Source organism: Protopterus annectens, chromosome 1.part2 (genome assembly GCF_019279795.1).
Source record: "Protopterus annectens isolate FY-2018-M chromosome 1.part2, PAN1.0, whole genome shotgun sequence".
Classification (NCBI taxonomy): domain Eukaryota; kingdom Metazoa; phylum Chordata; order Ceratodontiformes; family Protopteridae; genus Protopterus; species Protopterus annectens.
In genome coordinates this window covers 931,477,794-931,496,193 of record NC_056727.1, presented here as the reverse complement: position 1 = coordinate 931,496,193, position 18,400 = coordinate 931,477,794, and the positions used below count along the sequence as shown (strand labels likewise).

At 43.9% G+C, this 18,400-nt stretch overlaps 1 protein-coding gene across 9 annotated transcripts in view; it reads right to left on the bottom strand.

Annotated features, from left to right (window-relative positions):
• ENAH (ENAH actin regulator) overlaps nucleotides 1-18,400 on the bottom strand; it is a 1,657,477-nt gene that overhangs the window by 316,337 nt on the left and 1,322,740 nt on the right. For all 9 annotated transcript variants that reach the window (XM_044059827.1, XM_044059830.1, XM_044059831.1 and 6 more), the window contains one exon: nucleotides 3,010-3,395. In XM_044059827.1, the coding sequence (XP_043915762.1) occupies nucleotides 3,010-3,395 (386 nt within the window). The remainder of the gene's footprint in view (nucleotides 1-3,009; nucleotides 3,396-18,400) is intronic.

The following is an 18,400-nucleotide window of genomic DNA, read 5'->3' as shown; positions in this document are numbered from 1 at the left end:
AGGTCCCATGGATGCTGTCTTCTTGGCTTTGGAGAGGGTGTTTTTCACCTGTGCAGCCGTTATTACAGGAACTTTGCATTCTTCTGGTATAGAGATGGGCCCTCTAGGGGGTGAGAGAGGGGTAAAGTTAGCACTGAACCTATCTGCCAGGATGTTGGCAATATCAGTTGGTTCTGTATATTTAGTGCCATTGTGCTGTAACTCAGAGCAGATCTGAGTGTTGCCATTGAGATTCATGACATAGCTATAGAATGCTTTGTGGTTGTCTTTAGAGTAAGTGGCAATTTTGTTTTCTAGCTTTGGAGGATTTTATGAGGGATCTCATCTTCTTACTGAGGCTGACCAGGGAGCTCCTCCAGTCATGGGATTTTACTTTTTTTGCAACAGTTTCTTTCTTCTGTTGTAGAGTTTGTTTATGGCAGAGGACCACCAGACTGTCTTCCTTTTTTTGGAGGATAGCATCTTAGTTCTGTTAAGGACAGTACGATCCATGCACTCGTGTAAGTGCTTATAAAAAGCATTTGTGTAGGATTCAGCAGTCGTACCTCTGTTGTCCGTCTGCATGGGTGTCATGAAGTTTATTTATCCTAAAGCTCTATTTTTCCAGACATTGCTGTAGTAAGAGCATAAACGAGAAATAATGAACTCGTTCCACAACAGTGTTTGTCCAGTGGATTGAGGGTACTGCCTTTCAACAACAAAAGTGTCACTCTACCTGCCCAACATTCTCTTCCAAAAGAGAAAATCATTCCATATTTCCTGCAGCTTTATTCCCTTCATTGCAATTCACACCGTCAGAGAGAGAGAGGTACTGAAATTTCCTCTGAACCAGATTCAAGTCCAGTAGCAACTTGCTGAATTCTGGCTTATGCTTCTTCCAGTAAAATAAAGGCAGCCGCCATACCAACAGGCAAATGCAATTTAAGGTGAGTAGGATACACCCATCTAATTTTTCCATCTAAGTTGCCCGCGTGACTTAATTACCTGGACGGAAGCAGCTCATCGCTGCAATCTCTGCTGAGAGACCCAGCTCACGAAAAACTCTAGTGTCGCCCACTTTCAACCGTTTTCCCAGAGACCCAATGTCAAGTAAAAAAATTCTCCTTCAAAAAGATTAGGAATGTACAGCACTGGTAGTGGGAATCCTGACTTTGTATGCCAGACCATAAAAAGCTTGTGTACACTCTATTTTATCTTGATTAGATTTGTCCACTCAAACTCTCACTACCACATAGCTTGTGCAGCATTTTCCTACAAACTTCAGTTTTTCCTCTGGCTCTGTCCACCACATAGACTTGATGAGTTTTCGTTAGTGCCATACTTAACTCTACCATTCCATATTCAGAAATTCTTCAAATCCAAATTCACTTCTTGAAGATGATCTGAGTGATACGACAGGGTAGATTCTACACCAGCAATATTTTTATCCATTTTGCCTACGTAATCAGAATGTGACAAACTGTGTGGGGCTTACCCATTACCATCTGGAAGTTCTTTAAGTTTCAAATCTATTTTTATAATGTATGTCTTTATTAGCAGGCTCCTGCTGAGCCCTATTACTTTTTGGCAGATCACTCAACCATACCCTGGGGTGGTGTCCAAGACAGACCACTTTTTTCCGAGTTTTACTGTTGTATTTCTTTGGCAACAACTACATTCCTAAAAGCATACAAAATGTATAATATTCACCAATTTAATACACTAATATAAATTTGAATATAAATTTCATCAGGTTACAGTGCAGCGGTGTTAACTGCCTTCACTTAACACACCTACACTGCTCCAACCTCAACTGAAGTCTGCTTTTCATCCCTCTAACGACTGGCAGATAAAACCATTCGCAACATGCGCGAATTCTGTTATACGCACACACACACACACACACACACACACTTCCTTACTGACTGCAAAGAGATGCAACAAATTGCTCTGCATGGCACTCCCCATGTTATTACAATGTCTGGTAACATGCATGTGATTCACTTTCATGAATCCTGGCTGAGGCACTGTTCACAAGGATGGCAACTACAACTGCTGACCTCTGTGATGCACAGTATATATTGTTTATACAGTGCTAATGTTAACACGCAATTGTTGGAATATTTTTACTAGTGAAATCATGTCTTACTTCACTGTACTCAAAGTATGTGCACTGCAAATGCTACTGACAGTTTTGTATCAAAATATGCTCCACTTGTGTTATAGCAAAAGAAACTGATCTTTCTTGTAATCCTTTTACAGAATGTTCAAAACAATGCACAAAACAACAGCCTCTACAAATCTGTGACTTGAACTTTGTTCATGCACATGTAACACATTGTTATATTTCACTGCAAATACTGTGACTTAAAACTTAACCATGTATCATTCAGATAATTTTATTGTTTCACTAAATAGTGAACTATTTCAGGTGGCTGCTACAAATAGTTTGAATGAACAGAATTTTCTGATGAAGGACTAAATGTGTTGGAATGAAGGTGGTCACCTAAATTTATTTTTATTTACACAAACAATTTTGCTGTGGCCGCTCCAAGAATATCGTTTAAGGTTTTTTAGGAGTTTATTTTCAATAACTAGACGACCTTCAGTATGCTCTATAAAAAAAAAAAAAAAGCTGCAATTTGTGAACTAAGAGGAAGCATGAAGAAATCTTTCAACATCCTGAGGACAGAAGTCAATTCAATTAAATGAAGTGCTTCATCAACAAGCAGAAAGCAAGGTAACAACAAAAACAATTCCCAGAGTTTAAAAAACTATAAAGTGTCAAAGAATAAACAAGGGCGGTTCATACCTACAAAGAAAGGTCAACTAATAAATAAATTAGTCGTGAATGTTTTAAGTGAAATATAAAAACCAGAAGTGATGCACTTAACTTACTCAAAATTCATATAGATACTGGGTGTCAACAAAACTCTAAAATTATCAAAATACACCACTCTGTTTTTATTTCTGCATATTAGCAAACATTGTGGCATTAATCCACCAGCTACAAAGTCATGCAATACTTACCAGCATTTGCTAGTCTTAGCTCCCGTTCCCACTCCAGCTGTTCTCTTTCTAGCTGTTCTTGCTGTTCTCTTTCTATTCTCTCTCTTTCAAGTCTCTCTCTCTCCTGCCTTTCACATTCCAGTAATTCCTGTCTCTCGCGTTCTAATCGTTCTCTTTCTTGTAGTTCCCACTCCTGCTGCTCCCGTTCTTGTCGTTCTCGCTCTTGTCTCTCTCGTTCTAATCTTTCACGCTCCTGTATTTCTCTCTCTAGCTGCTCCTGTTCTAATCGTTCCCTTTCGAGTCGCTCTCTTTCTTGACGCTCCCGTTCGAGTCTTTCACGTTCTATTCTCTCACGTTCCAGTCTCTCTCGTTCCAACTCCTTTTGTCGCTGCTGCTCCTGTAGTAATCTGTAACAGAACAAATATATAGACAATAAGCCTGACAATTTGGTGTAAACTGAGTCCCTATTGTCAATGACATTTTTCCAAACTAAGAAATAATGAAAACCTGCTTTGAAAAATCAGAGGACAGTACAATAACTTTGAAAACAAAGTTGCTAAACGTTTTCTGTGCAAATACAGACCCTTCAACCGCATACACATACTTGATACAATGCTTTAGGAGTCAGAACAGTATACAGAGGAAATACGCTGCAGATAAAGGCCTCCAGTCTAATGAAAGTGAATGACAGCAATCCACGGTTAACACTAAAAGCTAGGCAATCTCAGCCACAGCTCAAGTAGGCATCTCATAAACAGAACCCTAACCAAAACCTGGAAGCAGTGAAAAGTACAGATGTGTTAGGAACTTGCTATAAATGCAGGGAACTGAGTAGCTCACTGTTGAGTCCTCACCTTGGGATATCCTGCCAACCAGGTAGCCCACAGCTGCACAGTATCTATCAGGGCTTTGGCCAGCATCCTCCTGGTGCAAGGACATCAGTAGTGTAAAGGGTGCACTGGTGTAAGCCACCTTCAGATCTTTTTTGCCCAGGCAGAAGCAGGGAAGAAATCTTCAGCCCTGGAGCATAGTGAACCAGGAGGTAACTCCAACACTGGCCAAGGTCCACTCCACGAAGCTCTGAAGGAAAAGGCCAACAAAAACACTGGTGAAGGCCTGATACGATAAAATCAAAAGGGGAATGGTGAAAAAGGATAGGGCTGCCACACCAACCCCCACAAGGACCCAGGAAAGCAAGAGGCAAGACTGAGGATGGTAGGAGTGAATGTTTACATCAAGAGTAAACTACTCAGCCATCTACATTTATGGTAATCTGCTAATACAAATGTGCTACGTTAATTATAGTACTTACTGTTGCTGTCCTTACTCTTGGAAAGACTCCCAAAGTAGGGATAAAGGGGGAGGGAGGTGGATGAACTATTACTAGATTAGCTCTTGTAGACTAGCAGAGGCAAATAATCCTCACTCTCATTTTGGATGCAGCCCTTAAACTGCAGTTCTTGCAGATCATCTTGACAGAGGACCAGGTTGATGCTTCTATAATGGCTTAGGTGGAAACTCCTAGGAAAACAGTGGTGGCAGCCACAGCTCTAGTGGAATGTGCTCTAACGTGGCCTGGTAGTTGTTTCACATAGTGCTAGCAACAAAAAGAAATGTACTGACTTGGCCTACTTGCAAAGGGTTTGATTCTTAACAGGCTCATCTTCCTTCCCTTTTGCAAAGTAAACAAACAGCAGGTCATTTTTTTCCTGAATTCTTTTGTTCTGTGCAAGTAAAACCTCAGCCAATTGTGCACCTTTAGGAATTTTTTTTCCTCCTGAATTATATGGCTTAGGGAAAAAAACACTGGAGGCTGAATGGTCTAAAGATCAATTCAGTAACCACTTTGGGCTTAGAAGGATTGGTATGTAAAGCCACCATCTGGATGGAATACGAAGGACTCTTCATATGTATTTAGTAGGCCAACGACCACAAGGGTCTTTTTAAGCCTAGCGATGCATTCCAAATCTCAGACAAGTTGTGATACCCTTTTTAAGTGTAAGCAGGGGCTTGGGAGATGAAACGTTTACAAGCAGGTGCCTGAGAGATGAACCATTTACAGGTTACCTGTGTCCATTAGAGACATAGGTGCCAAATCAGGGATGAATTTCCTGTTCCCCATCCAATTGTCCATGTTACACTTGAACTGGATTAGAGAGGAACTCTGCTTCACATGGATGGGGAGCCTGTTCCACAGACTGGGTAGTCTCTGGGATACATACATGTCTCTCCAGCAGGTAAGGTTTAATTCTTTAGAACAGGTAATTCTGGTGCTGCTTGTTTTGTGGCTCTGCAGGAGGTCCATCAGAGTGGGGTCTGACAATGCTCTATATTGCCAGGCATAGATCTCTCAAAAGCCAGTAGGAGACAGAATACAAAGATAGGACCTTGATGCTGTCTGCAAAGGACATTTTACTTACACCCTGTATTCTTTTAGTGAGAAACCTCTATGGATGTTCCAATTGTTGGATACAATTGGTTAGGTAAATACCAAAGGGGGCAATGTACTCAATGATAGGTCTGATGAATGCCAAACAGAGTGGAACAATGACTTCCTTGGACTTAGATGTCATACCTTTGTTTATAAGTTGCATAACAGAATGATTCCCTCACTACTGCAGAAACGTGATGGTCAAAGGCTACATTACTATCTGTGTGTGTCCCTAAGTCCCTGACTACTTGGTCAACTCTAAGGGTGCGTTGTCAATATGAGTTACCAAGGGTGGATGACTTCCCAAAGGATACCATTATGCATTTCTTGCCATTTAGTTTTAGTCCATGGCTCTGACACCAGTTGTTTGTCTGTCAGCTCCTCCTGGAGAACATTTGTGTCAGTGTGAGATTCAATGACAGCTCCTAGTTTGCAATCCTCTCCAAATATGGTCAGCCAGGCGCCACTAGGATTGGCCTTGACTTCAGAGAAGTAAATGCCAAAAAGGAGTGGCCCAAGGACTGAACCCTGAGAGACTTCACTTGTGAGTGGCCTCTTTGTAAAGGTGGACTCCCCAGTTCTAACTTCCTGTTAACTGTCTGTGAGCCAGCTGGCTATCCACTGAGTAACATACCAGTTTGTACCTAGCATCTTGAGTTTGTCAACAATGCCCAAGTGGGGTATTATGTCAAATGCCTTGGACAGGTCAAGGTAGGCAGAGTGAACCATTTTTCCCTCATCCATTGCTTTGGTTACCTTCTCAAAGAAGTCCACCAGGTTGAGTAGGCATGATCTGCCCTTGACGAAACCAAACTGGATTGGGTCCGGTGTCTGGAGGTTTACTATATCTCTATTGATCATTTCCATAATAATTCTTACTGGTCTTGTATGTAAAGCATTAGAGAGTCTTATATAAAAGAAGTCTTATATAAGACTAATCTTGCACATTAATACCTGCAATTCTGAATCCCATCTAGCAGAGGTGACTATCACCAATACGCCGTTTTCCAAGAAAGAAACTGGAAAATGCAAGAGGCTGTTGGTTTGAAGGGTGGCAATGTCAGTTTCTCCAACATAATTAAGGTCTCATGATGGAGCCATCTGTCCCTTAGATGGTCTAAAATGAATAACTCTCAATAAGAATTGCTCAACTGAAGGTCTATAATGCAGAAGAGTTCCATGGGCAGAACAAGCTGAATTAGCAGACAAATGAACTTTTACAGATGTATAAGCTAAGCGTGATTTTTAGTGGTCTGACAGGCATTCCAGGATGACCCATGTTACCTCTGTCTTTCTGAGGTTAAGGCATCTGGAATGGCATCAGAAGGAGAGCCTTATTTCATTTTGCTAGGTATGATTTTCTTACATTGGGTTTCATAGCCTCCATCATATTTAGCACATCCTCAGAAAATTCATGCCTGCCTGGGTTAAGTGTGAGATTATGGAGTCTGCCAGCCTCAGTGTGTCCAGGATGGGGTGCAGCAGTGAGTTCTTGCTCTGACTCAGAAGTACTCACTCAGGCAGTTCCTCATGTTATCCTCTTGCCGGGATGTTAAGTAGAGGGAACCAATGCTGCTTTGGCAAAAAGGAAGCTATGAGAGTTATTGTGGGCTTCTCCTCCTGTACCTTTCTCAAAATTCTGAGAATTGAGCCTCTGGGAAGGAAAGCGTATAGAAACAGATCCAATCAATCCAGGGGAAAAGATATCTTATCATCCAGCCTCTTGGAATTGCTAGAGTTGAGCAAAACTGTCTCAGCTGCCTGTACAGATGAGAAGCAAACAGTGTTCCCTCTGGCATGACCCACCTGCTTGTTAGATCCAAGAATGTTCCCCTGTAAAGCATTCATTCATTCATGGGGATCTGCATCCCTGCTGCTCACCTTGTCTGATAAACTACTTTCTGGTTCGAATGTATGTATGTGGCCTTTAGATATTTTCCGGTCTTTATTGCAATGACTCACTCTTGAAATGCCAACCTGTATAGTATGCAGGAGTGGGCACTCCTTGCTTACGTATCTCATTACTGTAGTGCTGTCTGCCTACTTGTAGGATATCTAACAACTCAATGAATTGGCAAAAGGTCTTGAGTTCCAGAATGAGGGCCATCAATTCCTTGATGTTAAATGTGTTTACCACCTCATCTTGTCCTTTGAACCTGAAGGCCCTCATATGGGCTCCCCAAGCCATGTCAGAGGTGTCTTGTAAATGTCATAGTATGCTTTAGTGACCAAGAGAGCACCTCCTTGTTCAAGGGAGGATACTGAGTCCACCATGAGGTCTCCTTCTGTGTTAAAGGCAGAAGGCATACAGTGGTTATGAATTAGTGGAGAAACTAAAGTACAGTTTTGTACCTACCATAAATGTAGGTGTTCCGAGTGTTCACACTGCTGCAGTCATCACACTTGGGTTATCCTGCTGTCAGGCAGTCCCGCAGTTGGCCAGAGTTCCAAAGTCTTGGTCCGGCGTCAGTTGCTGTCGCTTCTTCCCTGATGTCAGTGCGCCAGGGGTATATAAGATGCATCCGACACCATTTTCTTCAGTTTTTCTTGCCAAAGATGTCAGGTGCCCCCAAGTAGGTAGGCAAAACATATAAAATAAAAACAATACCTTCAGTCACAAGCAAATACACCACAAAGGTTGTATAGGATAGAAAGGTATAGATAAGGCCTGCTAGTTCAAAGGGGATGAAGGGAGGGTAACCTGGACTGCAGCAGTGTGAACACTCTAACATCTACATTTATGGTAGGTACAAAACTGTACTATGGTTCATCTTGTTACACTGCTGCAGTCATCACTCTTGGGTAGAATCCCAAAGTTAAGGTTGGGTGGCTGGCCTATAAAGAGTTAGGACTGGCTATGAGACCCTGCAGAACTGCAGTGGCAAATCCTGCTCTGGATTTAGAGTAAAGAGGCAGGTGGTAATGCTTGGTAAAGGTGTGCACTGAGCTCCAAGTTGCAGCCTCCAAAATTTCCTTGGTAGGTACTCCTTTGAGAAAGGCCGCTGAAGTGGCTGTAGCCCTGGTAGAATGTGGCCTAATGCTATTTGGGACTGATTTCCCATGCTGTGTGTAGCAGTAACGAATACAGTGGATATAGTCTGCTTTGAGATAGCCTTGCCCTGTGATCCTGCAGCATATGCTACAAACAGTTGCTCAGTTTTCCTGATAGCTTTTGTTTTGTCCAAGTAGATGCGTGGCTGCCTGTGTATGTCCAAAGAAGTATGTCCTTCATTCTGGGGGTTTGGATAAAAAGTTGGCAAATGGATGGTTTGGTTAAGAGCCACACTAGATACCACCTTTGGCATAAAGGTAGGGTTTGTCCTTAAAGAAACCCTGTTCTGATGAAAAATTAGAAAAGGTTCCACTGCCATTAATGCTTGTAGCTCCGAGACTCTTCATGCTGAAGTTACTGCCAGGAGCAGAGCTGTTTTCCATGATAAAGATTTTAGATTGGCTGTATTTGCTGGCTCAAAAGGTGGCAAGGTCAGTTTTTCCAAAACAAAACTGAGGTCCCAAGTTGGTGTTGGTGCTCTCCGGGATGGTCTTATGTTTTTAGCCCCTCTGAGGTACTGCTTTAGCAAGGGATGAGAGAATAAAGGAGGATCCATGTTGTAATGTGCTGAAATGGCAGAGGCGTGGATCTTAATTGATGAGAAGGATAGGCCTCTGTCCAGCATCTCAGTTAAGTATTGTAAAATCTGAGGAATGTTTGGAACAAGAGGGTCAAGGTTTTGAGCCTGGTTCCAGGCGCAGGATCTCTTCCATTTTTCTGAGTAAGCTTTCCTGGTGCTAGGCCTCCTGGCCTCCAAAATGACATCCATAACCGCTTTAGAGAGAGGTGTTGCCTGTTTGACTAATAAATCTGCTATGCAGCCAGGTTTAGGGTTTTGAGCTGACCCTGCATTGTTTTGTTGAGTCAGAAGGTGTGGAATTTGAGGCAAAATCCATGGTGGGCCTTGAGCTAGGTTCCTTAAGATAGGGTACCAGTGTTGACGTGGCCAGTCTGGAGCAATCAGGATCATCTGTGGTTTCTCTTGTCTGGCTTTTAGTAGTACCTTTGAAAGGAGAGGCAGAGGCGGGAAGGCATAAACTTTTAGGTTTTTCCAGCTGAATAAAAGAGCATCCAGTTTCCATGCTTGTTTGTGATAAGTCCTTGTGCAGAATTTTTGTAGTTGGCAATTCAGTGGGGAGGCAAAAAGATCCATGTCTGGGCATCCCCATTTTTGCATTACCATGCTGAAGATTTGTGGATTCAATTTCCATTCGTGAGGATCCATGACATTTCTGCTTAGATTGTCTGCCAGAGTATTTTTCTTTCCTGGCAGGAATTGTGCTTGCAGGTGAACTTGGTACGTTAGAGCTATGTTCCACAAGGTCATGGCTTGCCTGCATAGGGGGTAAGAATGAGTGCCCCCTTGCTTGTTTATGTACCACATTACTGTGGTGTTGTCTGTCTTTAATAATAATTGTCCTGGATGCAGAAGGTCCTTGAAAGCTGTTAGGGCATTTTGAACAGCCAACATCTCTTTTTGATTGATGTGAAGATGCATCTGGTCTGAGGTCCACTTGCCCTGAATGCATTTTCCTGCCATGTGTGCTCCCCAGGCGTAATCCGAAGCATCTGTTGTTAGAGTCTGCCTGGCTGTGGGTAGGGTGAAAGGCTGACCCTTGTTTAGGTGACATGCCTGTTCCCACCAGCGAAACTCCTGTTTTAGGCAGGGAATCATTGGTATTACTGCTTCTAAACTGTGAGAGTGCTGAGTCCAAACACTTTTTAGGTACCATTGTAGTTTCCTCATATGCAGTCTGGCATATGGCAGTAGTAGTATGCAGGATGCCATGAATCCCAGGGCCTGCAGAATTTTTATTGCAGGGAGATGGGACTTTTTTGCCAGTAATTGGAAATATTGAGTTAGTTGAATCTGTTTGTCTTGCGTGAGGCAAGCCATCTGGGCCGCTGTATTTAAGCTGGCACCCAGGAATATAATCTGTTGTGAGGGCACTAGTTTTGACTTCTTTTTGTTTACTGTGTACCCTAGAGAAGTTAGCAACCTTTTTACAAACGCCAGATGCTGTAGAAGAATGTCCTTTGCCTCTGCTTGAATGAGGCAGTCATCCGGGTATGGATATATTTGAATTCCTTTTTGTCTGCAAAATGCAATTACTGGTGCCAGGCACTTTGTAAATACCCTGGGCGCAGTAGATAAGCCAAAGGGCAGTGCAGAGAATTGGTAGTGCATTGTACCAGCTTTGAATCTGAGGTATCTTCTGCAATTTTGTCTGATAGGGACATGCAGGTATGCCTCTATGAGGTCCAGAGTAAAGTACAGTTTTGTACCTACCATAAATGTAGATGTCCGATAGGCATGCATCTGCAGTCCTTACAAATGGGTTGTCCTGTCGTCAGGCAGCCCTTCGGTCGGCCAGATTCCAAAGTCTGGGTCTGGCCTCGGCTGATGTCGCACTTCACCCGACGTCATAGCTGCAGTTATTCGGGTATAAAGGTATCAGCCGACGCCATCTTCCTCAGTGTTTCTTGCCCCAGATGCCAGGTGCCCTCTAGGAAGGCTAAATTTGGATAATTGCAAAAGTTTCCAAATAAGAGAGAGCAAATAAGATAAACATGTATATACATATATACAAACAAATACACCATAATAGATTCCCCCAGCTAGCTAGAAGATGGGTAAATACCCTAGGAGTACCTCAGAGGGGAAGGAGGGAGGGTAATCCTGACTGCAGATGCATGCCTATCGGACATCTACATTTATGGTAGGTACAAAACTGTACTATGTCCTTCAAGGATGCATCTGCAGTCCTTACAAATGGGTAGAATACCATAGCCAAACTGGGGGAGGAGGAGTAATAAGATTATAGTGTAGTTAAGATCCCTTGCAAAACAGCAGTGGCAAAACCTGCTCGGGATCTGGAGTATAAGGGTAAATTATAATGCTTGGCAAATGTATGCACGGAGCTCCAAGTAGCAGCCTCTAAAATGTCTTTGGTAGCCACTCGTAAAAAAGCTGTGGTAGTGGCTGTAGCCCTTGTAGAGTGAGGTCTGATGTTTTCTGGAGTTTTCTTCCCATGGTAAGAGTAACAAAATCTAATGCAATTTCCTATCCACTTAGAGATTGTCGGTTTTGAAATTGCTTTTCCTTCCATTCCTGTTGCATATGCTACCAGTAGCTGGTCAGTTTTTCTATTGCTCTTGGTCCTGTCCAGGTAGTAACGTAATTGTCTATGTACATCCAAGGTATGCAACAGTCTTTCTCCCCTGTTCTGTGGGTTGGGGAAGAATGTAGGCAGGTGGATAAGCTTGGTTTAAGGATACCCTGGAGACCACCTTTGGCATAAAAGTAGGATTAGTTCTCATGGACACTCTATCTTGATGGAAGATCAGGAAGGGCTGTACTGCCATTAATGCCTGTAGTTCAGAAACCCTTCTTGCTGAAGTGATTGCAAGCAGGAAAGCAGTTTTCCATGATAAGTACTGTAATTCTGCTGTTGCTGCTGGCTCGAAAGGAGGGAGTGTCAACTTTTCTAGCACAAAGTTCAAGTCCCATGCTGGCAATGGTGGCTTCCTAGGTGGTTTTACATTCTTAATTCCTCTCAGAAACTGCCTGAGCAGAGGATGTGAGAAGACTGGAGGATCCAAGTTGTATTCTGCTGAAATAGCTGATGCATGAATCTTAATGGAAGAATAGGACAGGCCATTGTGGAAGAGCTCTGCCAAGTATTCCAGGATGTTAGCTATGTTTACCAGTGACACATTTTCTCCTTTTGCAGTACTCCAAATGAGATATCTTTTCCATTTTGCTGAATATTTTTTTTCTTGTTGAGGGTCTGCGAGCCTCCAAGATAATGTCTTTAACCCTTTGAGATAAATCTGGGTTATTTGGTCTTATGCAATGTTCCAGGCAGCCAGCTGCAGTGTTTTCAGGTTTGGATGCAGGGTTTTGAAGTTGTTCTGTGTTAACAGTAAGGGAACTAGGGGCAGAGGCCATATTTGTTCCCGAGACATACTCCTCAGTAATGGGTACCAATGTTGCCTTGGCCAGTCTGGAGCTATCAGGATGATCCTTGACGGTCTTCTTTGATCTTCAATAGCACCTTGTGCATCAAAGGAAGAGGTGGGAATGCATATGCTGTCAGGTTTTTCCAACTGAAAGATAGGAGTCCACTTTCCAAGCAAGTGGGTGGTACGTCCTCGTGCAGAATTTTTTCAGTTGGTGATTGTGTGGGGATGCAAACAAGTCTATTTCTGGTAGTCCCCATTTCCCTGTAATGGTTTTGAAGATGTCCGGATGCAGCATCCATTCGTGGGCATCCGTGGTAGTTCTGCTTAGGATGTCTGCTAGTATATTTTCTTTTCCTGGCACAAAAATTGCTTGTAACTGAATGTTGAAGCTCAGGGCCACATTCCAGAGGTCCATTGCCATCCGGCATAGAGGGTATGAATGTGTGCCTCCCTGTTTGTTGATGTACCACATAACTGTGGTGTTGTCCGTCCTTATCAACAGTTGACCCTGTCGAAGAAATGGTCTGAATGTCTGAATTGCCAGTTTTACTGCCAGCATTTCCTTTTGATTTATGTGTAGGTGCAGCTGGTCTTGAGTCCATAAGCCTTGTATGCACTTGTCCAGCATGTGCGCCCCCCAACCGAGGTCTGAGGCGTCCGTTGTGATGGTCTGGCTTGGTCGAGTGCTGTGGAAGGGCAGTCCTTTGTTTGATTGACAGGCCTGAGCCCACCATTGAAATTCTTGCTTCAGGCATGGAATTATTGGAATTTGGGTTTCTAGGCTGTGCTTGTGCTGAGACCATAAATTCCTTAGGTACCACTGTAACTTTCTCATATGTAGTCTGGCATGTGGAATCAATATTATGCAGGATGCCATGTAACCCAGGGCTTGCAGGACTTTTCTTGCTGTTAGCTGGTTCTGCTTTGTTAATGCCATGAAGTAGAGAGGGAGTTGCTCCTGTTTTTCTACTGTCAGGAATGCCATTTGTTTTGATGTGTCCAGCTCTGCACCCAAGAAGGTTACCCTTTGGGATGGTATCAGCCTTGACTTTTTTATATTGACTGTGTATCCCAGGACTTGCAGTAGATGAATGACCCTTTTCAAGTCTTTTGTTAATTTGTTTTTGTTGTCCGCTTGTAACAGGCAGTCGTCCAGGTAAGGGTAAATTTGAATTCCCTGAAGCCTGCAATGAGCAATTACTGATGCCAGGCATTTCGTGAATACTCTGGGTGCAGTAGATAAGCCAAAGGGCAATGCTGAGAATTGATAATGCTCTGATCCTGCAAGAAATCTGAGGTATCTTCTGCAATTTGGTCGTATGGGGACGTGCAGGTATGCCTCCTTGAGATCTAGAGTTACCAGCCAAGACTCCTTGCCCAGCATGGGAAGAAGTTGCTGTAGGGTCAGCATTTTGAATTTTGGAACAATGAGGTATGTGTTTAAAGCGGACAGGTCGAGAATAGGTCTCCATTGGTTTTCTTTTCTTGGTACCAGGAAGAGTCTGGAGTAAAATCCTTGCCCTTGTTCCATTGATGGTACCCGTTCTACAGCTCTCATCCTTAGTAAGTGAGTTATTTGTTCTAGAGCTTCTGTTTTCTGATTTGGAGGTAGGTTTGGCATTCCTTTCTTCCTTGGTAGAGTATGGAAGTGAAACCTGTAACCTTGGTCTATTGTCTGTAAAATCCATTTGTCTCCTGTGATGTAATGCCAGTTTAATGAAAATAAGGCTAGCTTCCCGCCTAAGGGTGCTTCTAGTTGTTCCCTGGTAGGCGGTGCCAGAGCCAAGTCACTGTGATTGTCCTGTGGAAGTGGTGGTGGCTGGATCTGTGGCTGTACCTCGCTGGTTGTTAGCCTGCCACTGACGTCCCCTGTAGGCACCTCTGGATTGACCCCTGCCTCTTGAGCGCCTATTCCTGCCTCTCTGAGCTCTGGAGGTGTCTAGAAAGGACCAATTCTTGGAAGGCCAGTTCCTGCTAAACCTTGGAGGCTGGACATGCAAGAAATCCTTGACTGTCTGGACAGATTTTGCTTTCTCTTCCACCTTCTTCAGCACCTGCTGTGCAAGGGAGCCAAACAAATTGAGCTTATCCATGGGAGCTTCTAGGAGCTTTGATTTAACATGGTCTGGTAAGGACTGCTCTTTTAACCATGCATGTCTTTAGCCTCCAGTGCATCATAGCCGCATTTTAAGGAATGATTACTGACCTGCTGAATGTTATGTACCATTTCCTGAACAGATTTTTTGTCTAATGGTTCATCCGAGGACAGTTTTTTAGTTAACTGGTCTAACATAAATTCCTGATACTGAATTATGTGGAATTGACAGTTCAAGGCCCTAGCTGAAAGAGTAGCAGAAGTGTAAACTTTTTTACCCCATCTCTCTAAGGCCCTAGATTCCCTTTCAGAGAGGAGGGGGATTTTGGCAGAGGTAGCTGCTACAGCCTTGGGTCCCTGGGAGATAGTTTCGGGATCTGCAAAAGGAGCCTTATACAAATGATAATGTGTGTCCGGAACCCTGTAGTACCCATCAGGCTTAGCAGGGGCCGGAGGAAGAGAATCAGGAGCAGTACAAGCATCATTAAATGCATCATCCACAACAGTAAGTACTGGAGGAATGGCTAAAGGCCTATGCTGTGGCAAATGCAAAAAGGTTCTAAGCCTTTTCCTAGAGTCTGAAAAATCCTGGCCCTGCCATTGAAATTGTTCCCTCATAGCATGCAAGGTTTCCCCAAAAGAAAATTCCTCAGGCGGAGAGGCAGAAGGAATGGACTCTTCTGCATCAGAGTTCTCATAAGGAGAAAAAGGGCCCTCTGGAGGGTTTGAATTATCTGATTCATCAGAGTCGTCATCTGAAGAAACTGGCTCAGGGGGCTCTACTCTAGGCCTCTTTTCTGGAGGAGGGTGAGAGGCCCTGTCTGGGTGTGGTTGGGATCCCCGGATCAAAGAAATGAGATCCTCTGCTAGACTAAGCATTTGTGAACTAGAGCTAGGCCTGTGAGAGGGGGTCTTAGCAGGCACAGTTGTGGTAGATTTTGCTGCTTTAGCCCTGGCAAAGGCCTTAATCGACATGGATGCAGGTGGCCTAGCAGCTCCACGTGCAGGGGTAGAAATATCCAAAGGGATAGTATCAGATAAATCCTGTGAACCTGCAAGAGCGGGAGGGATTTCAGTAGCAGATTCAGCCATGCTGGATGAGGCCTCGGTAGGAGGTAAGCTTTCGGCCGAAGGAAGAACTGTGGACTCGGTTTCAGCCGAAACCGAGACACTCGCGGTTGGTTTAACCGCAGTTTCGGCCGAAACCGCAGACCGCGAGTGTCGGTCCTTTTCCTTGCGCTTTTTAGATATTTGCGTAGTCGGAGTATCCGACGGCATAATGTAAGCAAAAGCGGAGCCGAAAAACTCCTCAGCAAATTCCGACCGACGTCTAAGCGTCCGCCGGTTGAAAGAAGCACAGGCTAGACAAGCTGCTACGTCGTGGTCTGGGCCTAAACAAGGTAAGCAGTAAGAGTGGAAATCTTTATGAGGTATTTGTTTCCCACAAGTTAAACAGTTATTCACTTTTTCTGACATCGGCTGAGGCAAGAAAGAGTCCCCAACGGGGTACTTAGCTTTTTAGAAGTCTTCGGTAGTAGTAATCTCTGGTTCTGACCGACCGGCACTTGCGAACAGCTTCTGCTTCGGGCGCCACGCAGCAAGAAAGACTAAAGAAGATGGCGTTGGCTGATACCTTTATACCCGAATAACTGCAGCTATGACGTCGGGTGAAGTGTGACATCAGCCGAGGCCAGACCCAGACTTTGGAATCCGGCCGACCGAAGGGCTGCCTGACGACAGGACAACCCATTTGTAAGGACTGCAGATGCATCCTTGAAGGACATCAAGCCAAGCGTTCCTGCCCAGCATGGTTAGAAGCTGCTGTAATGTCAACATTTTGAATTTCGGAATATCCAGGTAAGTATTTAGAATTGAAAGGTCTAGTATGGGCCTCCAGGCCTTGTCCTTTCTGGGAACCAGGAAGAGTCTTGAGTAAAATCTTTGTCCTTGTTCCTACTGTGGTACTTTTTGAATAGCTCTCATGTCCATGAGGGCTGAAATTTGTTTTTGTGCCTCTGCCCATTGATTTTGTGGCAGGTCTGGCATTCTTTTTAGCCTTGGTAAAGTATGAAAGTGGAACCTGTAACTTTGAGACACAATATTTAAAACCCATTTGTCTTTGGTGATTGTTTGCCAGTTTTGAGAAAAAAGTGCTAGTTTTCCCCCCAAGGGGGGCTTCCAAAAGGTAAGTGCTTGGCATACAAAGTGGAAAGTCATTGTGACTGTTTCCTGTAAGGTTGAGACTTGTCCTCTCCTCCTTTTGGGGTTGAGGTGCCCCACTGTCGTCTGTTTGAGCCTTGGGGTTGAGATCTGCCTCTTGGGCATCTGTATCTGCCTCTCTGTGGTCTGTCTGCCACTGGAAAGGACCAATTTTTTGTAGGCCAATTTCTGCTAAATCGAGGTGGCTGTACCAGGAAGAAATCCTTGACTGTTTGCATAGATTTAGCTTTATCCTCCATTTTCTTTAACACTTCTGCCTTAACACCAAACAAGGTATCATGCTGTAAAGGAGCATCCAATAATTTTGCCTTAACATGATCAGGTAAACTCTGTTCTTTTAACCAAGCATGCTTTTGAATCACTGAACCTGTAACTGCGGCCCTACAAGAGGCCTCTAGAGAATCAAAATCACATTGCAGAGTATGTTTTCCCACCTGTTCAACTGCATGCAATAAATCCTGCATTTCTTTACAATCAGGAGCTTCTGAGCTTGCAAGCATTTTTTGTTATAATTGAGCCATTAAATATTGTTGGTACTTAAGCATGTGAAACTGGCAATTTAAAGCTCTTACTGCTAAAGTTGCAGAAGTGTATACTTTCTTCCCCCATCTATCCAAAGCTCTGGAATCTCTGTCAGAGGGTACTGGATTTTTTGCAATGGAAGCCTTAACCCCTTTTGGACCCTGGGAAATAATTTCTGGATCAGCAAAAGGGTTTTTATAAAGAAAGTTGAGAGTCAGGGACTCTGTAGTACCTATCTGGCTTGGCTGATGCAGGGGGCAAGGAATCGGGAGATAAGCTGGACTCAGAGAACACATCATCCACAATATCTAGCACAGGCGGAATAGCCAGGGGCCTGTGTTGAGGTAATAAACGGAAATCTCTTAGATTCTGAGTAATCCTGACTTTCCCAATGGAAATGCTCCTTCATGGTATGTAAAGTTTCCCCAAAAGAATAATCCTCAGGAGGAGAGGCTGAAGGGATAGATTCTTCAGCATCAGAGTCCTCATAAGAGGGTAGAGAGTACCCCTGGTCTGAAGAGGAATCAGAGGAAATGGAAACCTGATCAGAGGAATCAGTCTGTATCCTGCCTACGCCTTTTCTCAGGAGGAGGATGGGAACTCCTGATTAGAGTAATGAGGTCTTCGGCCATTTTAAGCATCTGTTTCTTAGGCATGGAGGCTTGTCCAGGAGAATGCTGTACTTGTTTCTTTGTCTTCAGCTGTACTTTTGCCTTGGCTGTAGTTTTAATGGTAAGTTGTGAAGGCCTGAAAACACCCTCAGAAGCCGATGCTTGCTCAGCGGCTCTGGACCCATCTGTGGGATTAGTTTCCGTTGGCCCAATACCTTGAGTTTCCAGAGGCCTAGTTGCCTCCATGTGGGAGTCGGAGGCGGCCTGTGGCTCTGAGGTAGCGGGTGTCAGGGGCTGCGAAAGCGCCTCACTGATAACCGGCGACTGGCCTAGAAGAGGCTTCGTTGTCGGTTTTGGACCTCGGATGTCTGTCTTTATCCTTGTCCTTGCATTTTTACGGTATTGCGGTCGTCGGTTGATCTGACGGCATAGTATAATTGAACCTTCGGCCAAAGTAGTGCAAAGCAAAATCAAAATGCCTTTTAATAGTACATTTGTTAAATCTAGCACAAAAC